The following is a 12,821-nucleotide window of genomic DNA, read 5'->3' as shown; positions in this document are numbered from 1 at the left end:
TTCTCTACTACTGTTGTTCCAGACAATTGTTCACCAAATCAAACGTCATATAAAAACCGTTATGGTCTACTTAACCTAGCTGGCATCTTACGTCATGGAAATTGCTAGAAAATGTCCAAATATTGCACCATCGTTCGTTAAGACCTGATGAAACATTGCATCACCACCTTTGAACACCTGTTTGAATTGCTTGACAATGCTGTTCATTATTGCGTCACATAAACTGTCTACGTGCTTTTGAAATTTATTCTCTCATTCTTAAAATTGTTACTTGGAAGTTGGTCACGTATTTAACTGTCTTGCTTAGTGCTTGTCAGCTGGATAAAATTTCCGTCTTTTATCTAAGTAGTTTGTATCGTAGTGACAAGTTTTTAGTGGCGTACCGTGTTGCGTCCCAATTTCGACAGCTTTGAGGCTATTTTTACAGAAATACAATTCTTGAAAAGACGTTTCGGAAGAGTGTTTCTTTTTCGGTCATTGCAGACGAACGGATCCGAGAATCTTATGTTACAATTTTCCCACGAAGAGATTATGGTTTACCGCTGTGACCAACTGGATGTAACGAGTAGGGTGGATCAAAAAAAACGAATTTTGAGGTTCAGCTTAGTGCATCTGCCAAAAGATGCAGTTTGGGCTATCTTTTACATTGGTACTTGAAAAAACATTTTTTGACCCCTATCCAAGAGCTCTCTAGTGACCGCCGAGGCAAAATTCCTTAAATTGACAATAATTTTTTTTCTAGTGGGTGCAGGCTAGTGGTTTTGGTGTCTATCCCCACTAAATCAAGTCTTGGGAAGTCATTTCTGCAGTCTAAAATCATCTATGGGCTAGCAAATTGACATCAGAGCCTTTATTCAGCAAAAATGCTTGAAAAAGTTGGAAATTTATTGTTTTTTTTAAAAAAAGGGCAAAGAAAAACAAATTCATAATGCTTCTAAAGGTATTGCTGTTAATACACTGAAGCAAACAATTACCGTATGAAGTTAATTGCAAAAATGTTGCCTTTAATTTGTGCATCCAATTATCCATAGCATTACAGTAATGGACACCAAATGCATGACAACGGGTTCAGGCGAAATCAGTATGTTAGTGTTTTGTTGAGGAGCTTATATCAAATCCTGCAGACATATCATTCTTAAAAGGAATGATGACAGACAGGACAGCCACAATAGCCGGATTTGACTCTATTTTATTCGCACGAGTCAGAAGGAAAGAAAGTAGGATTCTTAGTGCAGAAAAACGACAAAAACATTCTAAAAAAAGAAACGCAAAAACTGCTTCTACTGTAGCTCTTAAGATAAGGAACTTCTCTGGTCAGGTTGTTTACATCACTTTGGTGAAATCGTTGTGTCATGTATCTTTAAAGATTTGAAGCTAGAGGTTTTAAAATAACCAGAAATAAGCATCTTCATAAGACTCCGCAATAACTGGGGTTCTATTCCACAGTGGCTAACTGCTAAGTACACTGGATATCAACAGCTTTCTAGTAACAACACACGATCTCATTCAGAACCTCAAAGATGACGTTGTTCAACTTGCACAAAGCAAATACAAGTTCATTTCAGGCGACTATAAATAACTTATGAACTTGTGCAATGTGCATTGCTTATATCAGTCCTGGTCTACAAAATGTGAAATTCTACCGTTCTGGGGCCACACACAAGGCCAGATGGATGGCCAAATTGATTCATTCCTATTAATTGGTGCTACTGGAAAATCAAATAGCTAAGTTACCTAAGGGAACTATCACATCAGGTTCACAAGTGGCTAAACTGAAAGATCTTATGAATTTTATTTCCCTCGTCTACTGTATATATTGGTTTCGGTGTAGTGTTGCTGTAGATGCTCCTTGGAACCGTTTGACTATGTACAAGAACATTCTCAGATATGGAGCAGTGCATAAGTTGATATCAGATGCTGCTGAACGTAGCTTCAAACGTCAATTTTGGTATCTCTCTGCTGAGATGGTACCACTGGACTGGCACTGTTCAGCTCTGAAGTTCAGGAAGAGGTAAACATCAGATGGCTGATGAACTTATGCATGTAAAACCTACAGATCCTGTTTTTACACTGTCAGCAGATCAGTTTGGCACTGGCCAGCTACGGACCACGTTTTCCATCAGAAATCAACCTGGAATCAAAACTGACAGATTTTATCACAAAGGACTCTCGGTTCTTTTTCTCTGTTTTAGAGATAAATGATGAGTTTCTTCCTTTATCAGTAGAGAAATGGTCTGAATCAGAGTCGTACCAGAAAGTTGTTTACAATGTGGCTGAACATGGAGTTAAACTGAGCACCGATTACCTACATTGTGCCAGAAACGAGGAACACTATCAAAACACTTTACAAATAGTGGAAGCTAACAGAAAAGACACACCTAATTTGAGAAAGGAAAAAAACTAATATCCTCTTGCACAGATTAGACTAGTTGATCACATTGCCTTCTGTGACAAAATGTGTTAGTAAAAGTTTACAGTTACTGTATACATACAGATTCAATACCAGGCTTTCATGTAGCAAACTTACTAGCCTATATTGGTAACTTTCTATGGTATTTGATCTATTTCCAGTGTGAAATTAGAATTTTAGACCACTTCCGCTCACTGGAGTTGTATTTTTAGCTATTCCAACGCGTAAAAAATGTGAATTCACAGACAACTCGTATAGACAAGCATATTCTTTTAATTCCCTGTACGATAGATAGTCGAACAGGCAAAAGTTTTATGCATATTATTTTGTTGAAACATACAAATTCTGTTGAGAAGCGTGAAAATACCGGTAATTCAATATTTACTTAATGGCAAACCTAAAAATTTGAATGGGATGGTGGCCCATATAAATGTGCCCCAATTCTACTGATTTTTGGACCAGCAAAGATTCTTGGCTAGTGAAACAATCTCACAAATCTACAAGTCAATAGTACGAAAAAAAGTAAAAAACAAGGGGGTTGAGTGCACACTACCCAGGATGTGTTCAATGGGATGCTTATTCAGAAGCCAATTGCAAGTTTTGCCTCTATTAAACATTATATAAACTCAATTAAGTTAAGTGTGATCAGATACTTGCAAACATTGAAATAAACAATATCTAAAGCTGTAATAAATGCAATAGTTAAGTTTACACTATCAAATAAATAGGCTATATATGCGGCATGCAGCAGCACTATCGTATGCTTCTGTAGTCTATTGGACCTCGTATCACCTCATTGGACTAGAGGCCAGTTTGCACACAAATGGTCACATCCTCGTGTGTTTTACCTAGGTTCCTACACTTTTTTTAGTATTTCATCCATAAAACTGCCCAAAATATCTAAAAATGCCATTTCTTTTCCATAAAATGCCTTTTTTAGAGCAAAAATGTCATTATGCAATTTTGGCTGCCCATGCATCATTTTAGACTGCAGAAGTGACTTCCTAAGACTTGATTTAGTGGAGTTAGACACCAAAATCATTAGCCTACACCCACTAGAAAAAGTATTATGGCTAATTTAAGGAATTTTGCCTTGGCGGCCACTAGAGCGCTCTTGGATAGGGGTCAAAAAATGTTTTTTCAAGTACCAATGTAAAAGATAGCCCAAACTGCATCTTTTGGCAGATGCACTAAGCTGAACTCAAAAATTCGTTTTTTTTGATCCACCCTAGTAACGAGCTGCATTGCGCAAATTTCCTTTAGGGGCCTACCTTTCGCTGTAGGTTATTTTTTTAAACAATTTCTTTGTTCACTGTATTTTCTGCGTGACTTTTGTCAGTTTGGTGGTACACAGTAAACCTGACTGGATAATACAGTACACCTCTTTCTTTAATCAAAAGACAGTTTTGGAATAGTTTGCGGTAGTTCGTCTATAACGTCAGTTTTTGCAATCCCCTAAAGGTGCCGTTATACTGCGAATTCTACTGCAGTATAAGCTCCAATGTATTTGTTTTAAGCATTCATACTGGTAAAATTTTGATTTGAATAACTTGGAAAGTGCTATATATACGACATCACAAGTTTTAACAATGCTTTTATTAAAAAATGTGTTTACGGTGATTAGAATTCATTGCATTTTGATTTCAAAGCAAGTAAACATATTTGCTAACAGCTATATTATGTAAATGTTTGTTGGTTGAAAACAGAGTATCCAGTCGCCAGCAGTGGCCGAGTGGTTAGCGCGTTGGGCTCGCAGTCGAGAGCCTGCTTGTTCGACTCCAGCCACCTGCTGTTGTTTCTCTGGGCAAGAAACTTTACGATAACTGCCTCTACCCAGTGATCGATTTCGAGTAATGGGTAGTACCAAATTTAAGTCGTAAGTAGAGTAGACAACCGGAAACAGACATTACAGTCGGCTGCAGCGTGGGTCAGGTGTACATCGGAAGGCGTACACCGATGCACAGCGCTCAAGTCCGCTTTCCCGCAATGCAGGATAAAGATAATAAAAACAAACAGTTCATTAGTGGGCATTAAACTGACGCTTTTCGACCAACCTCAGGCATGGGGTTAGTTGAAAAATCAATTGCATGTTTGTTTATTTTAAATTTTAATTAAAAGCTTTGACTCAATACTTATTTTTGGTTGTATGATAGAGGACATCATAGATGATAAATTAGGCCGCTTCAAGTTGTCAGGTTATGCACCAATTGCTTTAAAGCTTTGTAGCGCAAACAGCAGAATTGGCTTGTTGGTGGTGGTCTTTGAAAGGTTCTTTAATTTGGTGAATATTTTCGCACAGTCGCAGCACAGAGGTTAGGATCATTCGGCGCCGCCCAAACATTTTAGGGACCCCTGCGGGCGCTTGCTACGCCGCTGGAAACAATACTCCGGCAAGAACACTTCAACTATCAGAAAGTGCAAGTATGCGAAACTGCCAGGATCAACCTATCAGAAGCTTTGCCAGTCTTAGGATGAAGATTCAAAACTGGTACCGGTAGTCTAAAAATGCTGAGCACGCCAATCGCATCATTCATGCATGAGGTTCTCGTCGAACACGAAGGGATTGTGATTTCGTTGGTAATACATCATGCGAATAAAAGGCAACGTTGACACTACAAAAATCAAACCAGAAGTAAGCAGCATAGTGTTAGCCATAGCGTGCTGCAAAAGTCCTTGCAAATCTGTTTTATAGCAGTCTTAGTCGCTAATGTAAGTTGCTGGTCTGAGTGGCAGTTGATCTATCTCGTCTTTGGGCTTCCTTTATGCTACGAGTGCCACAAAAATGTTGAACTAGATTTTAGCACTAGGCGAGGGGAGGGTCAGTCCAATGATGATCTGATAAAACGCAAAATTTGTATCAGGTTTAGGTGACATCAGGAGTGCTGCAGTAATGAAGTTCCAGTAATCACGCTTTGATAGTTTGGTTCGTCGTAGGCCTACCTATCATTTGAAAGAAATAGCCTACATTTAGCGTAGAGTGTGTAATCTAACTTGCATCAGTACGGTATCCAGTCATTACGATGGCCTCCCAAGTTTTAAGGTCTGTGGGTATAATAGGTGGCTTTGATGTAGGCTAAGCTCGTAATTGGCATGTAGGCCAAGAAAGCAGTGTGCGAGTATGTTGAGTTTCACATCAGTAAATAAAAACGATGTATCACATGAGGTCAGGGCAAGTTAGAGCGAAGTCCCAACTACTTCTTCAGTTTGGCAGTAAACATATCACATGGAAAACTTGTAAGAAACTGCTCCGTCGACTCTGTGCACGGACGTCGAGAATGAGCGAAGTTTAACTTCCTCGGAATCCGCGATCAAGCAGGGACCGGTGTCTTCCCATTTCTCTGGCGCGTCCAAATTCTTATGGGTGTAAAAAAGCAAATCAAACGAACCTAAAATACACAAATGCATAGAATGAATGTATTCAGTAGGGTGTTTCATTTTTTCACCATTTTTGAAATTCAAAATGCCTGGGGTCCCATCTGGTGGTATTTGGGGAAAAAAGTTTACACCCCAAATTTTTTTCAATTATGACGTCATATTGAGGTGGTCCACGACGTTTGAAATTTTGGGGCCTCAAAATCTCGAAATTTGGCCGTATCTCCGGAACCACTCATCATAGATCGACAAAATTAGTATCAAAATGCGCAGAAGGGTCGGTTTCCTATACCTGATGTAGAGAATATTAAGGTCTATCTGCTTCAGAAAAAAAGTTATTTCAAAAAATCTGATTTTCGGTCTATTTTCTCCTGATGAACAGAGATCAGGTGATCAAGATAAAAAGTTTTTCTGTATTTTTCCACTCTTGGAAGCTGTTATTGCGTAATAATAGTTGGTGTTAAGGTTTCAGTACTGGGCTTGTCTAGTCTTGCTATCTGCTTAAGCAAAGCCCCATCTTGCATTGCTCCGGGACCCTTCTTGGCGCCGTCCACAAAAGAAATGACATGGGAAAGATATATTTCGTTTATGTGGAACATGCATTTAAGGGTATGAATATCATGACCAACTCCATCATTAAAATAATTGACCAGTCGAGTATTGACTCCGGACTTTTTTCCTGTATTGAGAGCAGTCGTATCAGCCATGACTGAATAGTGAATATACTTGGGATAAGTGAACTCTGCAAGCCTCCTGGATGATGGTGTCAAAAATCAGTGCTGCAGTGACTGACACACTTTTGGGAAAATATTTAACAGCAAGCACACTTTCGTGCTTCATGCCATTATCATCAACAAGTTGACCCAAGAGAACGTATCGATCTATTTTATCGACAACGCGCCCATCATAACATAACTGCATGGTAGAAGCTGAGTTGAGAAGGTTCTCACTTTCCATCAGAGATTTTTCTCTTGTTTTTTGTCGTTGGCGGTATACTGTCGAAGGTGATGCAGCTATTTGATCTTTTCCAAGAACCGACCTCATAAGATCTGACTGTTGGGTACCGAAGTCATCCTACGATCAGCAAGTAAACAACTTCTATCATTTATTGAAAAAGAATGTACTTTCTTGTACACTTTTCCCCCAACAGCTGGTTTCAGAGGCTCGTATTCCCTATCATCTTCCCAATTTATATCCCCATCAGAGTCGCTTTCGTTACTGTGTAGACATCTAACTGCTTCATTTCTTTTTCTCTGTTTCGAACATAGAAGTGCCGATGCTTTGGCAGATTGTATGCCAGAAGTGCTGGGTTGTTCAACTTCACTGCTCGTTTCCCACCTCCTTTTATGATTTTCCCGTTCCAAAGTCTTTTCTACATGGTTGACATCTACGCCACCGATAAACATTTTTCGATCTTTTCGCTGATCTTTGAAGAAAGCGATTACTTTCTCCTGGACTCGGTTTTCGAGTTCACAGCTGCAAGAGAGTTTGTTTTGAAAAACAACCGGACTTTCGGAGATCGAACACTTCACTTACATGCACATACATATCGAACAAGTTCTGCAACCATTCTTGATTAACCTCATTAGAGTCATTACCTCTGCGTTTCATTTCTTTCTTTCTTGCTGTATTGTACTTCTCTATCACGTCTTTTAACTTGGCTTCAATTCTCTGTTTGCTAAGCACTGGAAGACCAGCTATGTTTCATATGCCAACTACATTTTTCAGCAGTTCGTCTCTCAAATCTTTGAAATGGGGTATTTTCTTCAAAAACTTGGGATTAGTTTCGGCTACCATACTTTCTTCCTCAAGTAAAAATAGTGATGACTATATCTGAATTAAGGGGAAGCACATTTTTCTCCGATTCCTTGAAGTTTTGCATCGACTTACTAATACTTGACCTTAATGCCATAATGACACTTAATCAAAATCTAAAGCAGGTGAGCACTGAGCAGCATACCTCTTCCTCAACGGTCACATTATAATATCCTCGACGAGGGATAGCCATCATCATTATAATAGTAATACCTTCAATTATTACCCTTTCGTCTCTTGCAAAACGAACAAGGACTATTACTACGCAATAGCAGCTTCCAAGAGTGGAAAAATACAGAAAAACTTATTATCTTGATCACCTGATCTCTGTACATCAGGAGAAAATAGACCGAAAATCAGATTTTTTGAAATAACTTTTTTTCTGAAGCAGATAGACCTTAATATTCTCTACATCAGGTATAGGAAACCGACCCTTCTGCGCATTTTGATACTAATTTTGTCGATCTATGATGAGTGGTTCCGGAGATACGGCCAAATTTCGAGATTTTGAGGCCCCAAAATTTCAAACTTCGTGGACCACCTCAATATGACGTCATAATTGAAAAAAATTTGGGGTGTAAACTTTTTTTCCCAAATACCACCAGATGGGACCCCAGGCATTTTGAATTTCAAAAATGGTGAAAAAATGAAACACCCTAGTATTCAGGGTGCTATCACCGGTTCGCAAAAACTGGATATCAAAATAACGTCGGATACGTAGCTCAGTGTTAAGTCAGACACTTTGAATAGCAGGCTTTCTGCGATCTTTTTGTGTTACCTTTCAAGCTTACAAGAACAAAACGATTTCACTTGGATTTCGAAACAAAGTAAAATTCTTCGAAACGTTAATTAAGAATGGTACGATGATGCTGGTAAGCAGACAGCTTTTGATTTTTGCGCCGAATGTAAAACACGTAGAAACGACCACGCAAACTAATCTTCAAGTAGCCTACGTATCAAATTAAACCCTACATGGAGTGGGAATACACAAGTATCAGTAAAGTGGGCTGGGAAAGTAACGTTTAAGACAATGCAAAGATGTGCATTGTGAAGCTATAGTTTCCCAATTTGAAAAACACAAGACATAAAGTTCAGAAAAACCACGCTTACGATATTTTATGTATTTATTTTGTATTGATCCAGTCATTGTTGAATTATTTTGATACTAACAAACAAATTATCTTGTATCACAGAAGATACTTACATGGCGTTTCCAACAATGGTAAAAAGGTAACAGTTGCCGTTATTTGTCTTATAACTGCACGGATTTCGGAATTAATAACGCTGATATCTTTTTCTCTAAACAGATAAAATCAAGCACTTAGAACCACGTAAACCACATATATTGATTAGGCTAACCGTCACAATCAAGATGCGATTAGATTCTCCAAGATAAGCCATAACTGGATAAGCGACCCGCTTTGTAAACGAATAACCGGAAAGATCTAATGAGATTGGTTTAATTCTCGTTGTGCGTTTGAGCAACGCACCTCAATGACAGTTCTACACTCAACGGCAGCCCTTGGATAAAATAAACTTACAGGTTGCAACACTTTACCAAGGTTCAAACCAAACTAAAAAGTGGAATATATGTTTACTGACACGCTAAAAGCTGAAGGAAAAGACAGTTTTTGAATTCGGTTTCCACTACGTCTCTGGTTGAGGAGCTGATTTTATAAAACTTTTTAACAACCCTGTTTATTGGCAAAGAATCCAAACGTTTTGCCACAAGTTCGTCCAGATTTATTGCCTTTAAATTTAACGTTAAGATTTTTCCCGTTTGAAAAACATTGAAAGCTGGTTACTATTTTCAGTCGAAGTCTAAAACTCCCTTCGGCTTCTGTTCGAACGTGGTGTATAAGTTCACTTGCTCGCATGATGCGAGTTCGACATACATTGATATGACCACGCGACATTTGGCGATGAGAATGGGAGAGCATTTGAATTTAGCTAATTTTAATAAAAACAGTGCAATTAAAGATCATACTAGAAACTGCCAATCGTGTTCAAACAATAAATCCTCATTGAAGTGCTTCGAAATTGTTCGTAAGTGTTTGTCCGAGTTCGACACCAAGATTCACGAGGCATTGATCATCACATCTTTCAACCCAGGGCTCAACAGGCAATTATTTGCTGGGGGAGCCTACTATCTTTTAACCTTGTGAATTATTATGTGTTGTGGTTCTCGTATTTTTGCTTTGCTTATGCCACTATCTCGTGTTGTGCTTCTGTCCATCTTGCATAATCTGCTTGAGTCCTTCTTAGAACAATTAATGTTACCTCTCAAATACTTAGTTTGTTGTGTTGTGTAATTTTTCAGTTATCATTTTCTGTCAGCAAGTAAAGCAGATTCTCAAATGTTCAGATTTGACCATATTTTTGCTTACTGTATGATTCTTTAGTATTTCTTTCAAAATATTTCTCGTATAGGCTTGAAAAGGGCTGTATGAGTATGACTAGCCGAAAACGTTCGCTCATTGTTTTTTTGTGTGTTTATAATCTTAAATGTTGTGTTGTTGACAGTTATGTCTGTTTAAGGTTATGTATAATTCAATGCCGAACTGCTGAATGTCTTCCATAGACTGCAAAACGAACTTACTTTGAGGACCCGGTGTTATCACCGTTAGGGGATTCACAATTTTCAACCTCAAACTGCCACCTCTCCAGTGTCTCCTTTGTATCGTTGTCACGTATCACAACAACCAGGCGTTTGACAGCTTTCTTCTCCAACCATTCTGTCAAAATAAGACGGCCAGTGAAGAGGTAGTTAATTAAACAGTCAACAACATAAATAATACCTAGTAGTAATATAGAGTAAACAGAAAGTCCTTAGATTTATTTTATTTTATGATTGAACATATTGAATTGATATGCTAAATATTTTGAGGAACTTCCTAAAATTTAGGTCTAATTGTACGAATGTACGTATTAATAAATTGTAAGGTCTAAAATGAACCAAAGAGAAGCCATCATTGAGCTCCATCGCGCGGGGAAACCAACTCTGAGATCATTAAGCTTTTAAAAGTTGCCAAATCCACCGTTTACCAAGTTGAGAATAGATTTAAGAAACATGGTCCATCTGAAGGTCCCCTAGGAGTGGAAAACCTCGCGCAGTCGCGCTGCACGAACAAAGAGAGTGAGTAAGGCTGTTTGAGAAAGAGTGAGGAGAAACCCAAACAGATCCATCCGTTAAATGACCTGAATATGACATGAATATGAAGACATGAATAGTGAGCAACACTTCAACGAGAACCACTGTGGAAAAGGATCTTCAGTTGTCTCCTTACAAGATGAGAAAATGGCAGTTCTTTACACCTCTCCAAAAGCTATAGATATTTAAATCAGCACAGATTCTTCTCAGAGAACTGAAAGCAGGTATGGCAGGGCAAGAGATCATTTTTTCGGACGAAGAACTCTTCACAATTGAAGCTCAGTGCAATAACCAAAATGATAGAATTTATGCAAATTCTTCAGCAGGTATTAAAGATTCTGTGAGACCAGTTTACTGCGGTCAAAAACCATCTTCTGTCATGGTGTGGGCCGCCATCTCCAAACCTTGGAAGTTTCCCATGATTTTCGTGGAACAAGGGACTAAAGTCGATTCAGATCGCGACATCAACGATATTTTTTTCCAGTCCTTGAAAAGATGACAAAACACTATAAAGATCAGCCCTTCACATTGCAACAAGATGGTGCACCATTCCACAACTGAAGAAAGACTCAGGACTGGTGCTCACGTCAACTTCCAAGATTCTGGAGCAAGGAAATGTGGCCTCCCTCATTGCCTGATTTGAATCCCATGGGCTTTTGCGTAGTCGTTATTGGAGGCAAAGGCCTGTTTCCGTTGCTCACCCAAGTGTAGATGCTCTGAAGCAATCACTCCTACGGGAATGGACCAAAATACCCCAGGATGAGCTATGTGCCTCGGTTGAAAACTTCTGACAAGGAATTAAGAGAGTTATTCAAGTGAAGGGCGGCCACATGGAAAACAAAGAAACTTATTCCTAGTATTGTAAGCTGTGATTGTGATATCTTTTTAATGAAATTTTATTTGTTTTCCATTAACAAATCGTTTATAAGTTGGTTCAAGAACTTTCTATTCACCCTGTATGATAATAGACATTTTGACTTCAGTTAAATTAGTTTTTAAACAAATTTTAGGTCAAAATAAAAATATAGTTATTAACTGACCAGTGAGCTGAGGCAGGACATTTTTATTCAGATAAGTGAGTAAATTTTCATCAGTTGTGACTAGAATAGTGAGACCATATTTCTTTTCCTGTTTGAACATCTCTGGTGGGTAAATCCCACGTTGATACAAAATATTGTTAATTCCATAAACTGAAATATTGAAGGTAAATATAACATTAAAAACATAATGTATATATTAATTAGAGTTAGAAATTAAATTTTATTATCTTAGCAATGTAGGTAAGTTTGTACAGCACAACCTCAAGAAATAACCAAGTCTATGTAAATTATATTATATATACCGTATTGTTACAAGACACAAGAGGCATAGCAATAGCTTAAAATTGTATAAGCCACAAACTATGTCAAGGCTAAGAAGTAAGTTTTCCACACTATGTGTAATAAATACCTGGAATAATTTACCACCAACAGTCATAAATGCACTTAGCCCAAACTCATTCAAGGAGAGGCCTGACCATTACTGGAGCAGTGATACATTGAAATTTACCTTGAAATCTTATGACATGTTATATAAGTCGCAGTACTTGTGCTATGCATTTTTCATATATATTATATATGACTGATGTTGTGCTCCAATAATTAAAAGGTGATAAAATCATGTTCAATACTTACAAAAAAACTCTGACACGATGGCGGCTGAACCTTTCAAGGTAATCTTGTTCAATTGTTTTGTTGAAGCCATGATTCCATTTGCACAAACAAACAAAAAAATAAGCGTAACAGTGTTTTTTTTTTAATTTTATTATCTTCTTAAATCATAAGCCTAAAAAAACAAGGTTTCTTTATACTTTCAACATTATTTAATACATAGGCTACATTATAGTGAGACAAAGATTCTAGGCTACATTATATATATTATGTAGGCCAATGTTCATCTGTAAGCAGGGTTGAGAAAAACCCGGGTTTTTTTGGGTTTTATTGTTTTTTTTTAAAAGATGCAAAAAAAAGGTAGATTCATGCTTATTTCACCTCAAAACTACTTTTTACGAATGAAGTGCCTTTCACTCACAGT

The 12,821-nt window shown here is 37.9% G+C and overlaps 1 protein-coding gene and 1 long non-coding RNA gene across 2 annotated transcripts; both read right to left on the bottom strand.

Moving 5' to 3' along the window:
• Window positions 1–3,998: 3,998 nt before the first annotated feature.
• Window positions 3,999–12,568, bottom strand: LOC145783159 (mitotic spindle assembly checkpoint protein MAD2A-like). The gene is made up of 5 exons (XM_082594951.1): window positions 12,422–12,568; window positions 11,789–11,938; window positions 10,197–10,332; window positions 8,802–8,896; window positions 3,999–5,796 (listed from the first exon to the last, which is right to left on the bottom strand). Exons 1-5 carry the CDS (start codon window positions 12,489–12,491, stop codon window positions 5,630–5,632), a joined length of 618 nt encoding a protein of 205 aa, XP_082451077.1. The 5' UTR covers window positions 12,492–12,568; the 3' UTR covers window positions 3,999–5,629.
• On the bottom strand, window positions 6,773–8,224 carry LOC145783160 (uncharacterized). Its single transcript, XR_014290907.1, has 2 exons — window positions 7,995–8,224; window positions 6,773–6,821 (listed from the first exon to the last, which is right to left on the bottom strand). It is a non-coding gene; the product is annotated as an uncharacterized LOC145783160 (long non-coding RNA).
• Window positions 12,569–12,821: the final 253 nt, after the last annotated feature.

Source organism: Aplidium turbinatum, chromosome 14, assembly GCF_918807975.1.
Source record: "Aplidium turbinatum chromosome 14, kaAplTurb1.1, whole genome shotgun sequence".
In the NCBI taxonomy this organism is placed as follows: Eukaryota; Metazoa; Chordata; class Ascidiacea; order Aplousobranchia; family Polyclinidae; genus Aplidium; species Aplidium turbinatum.
This window is presented reverse-complemented; position numbering and strand designations above follow the sequence as displayed.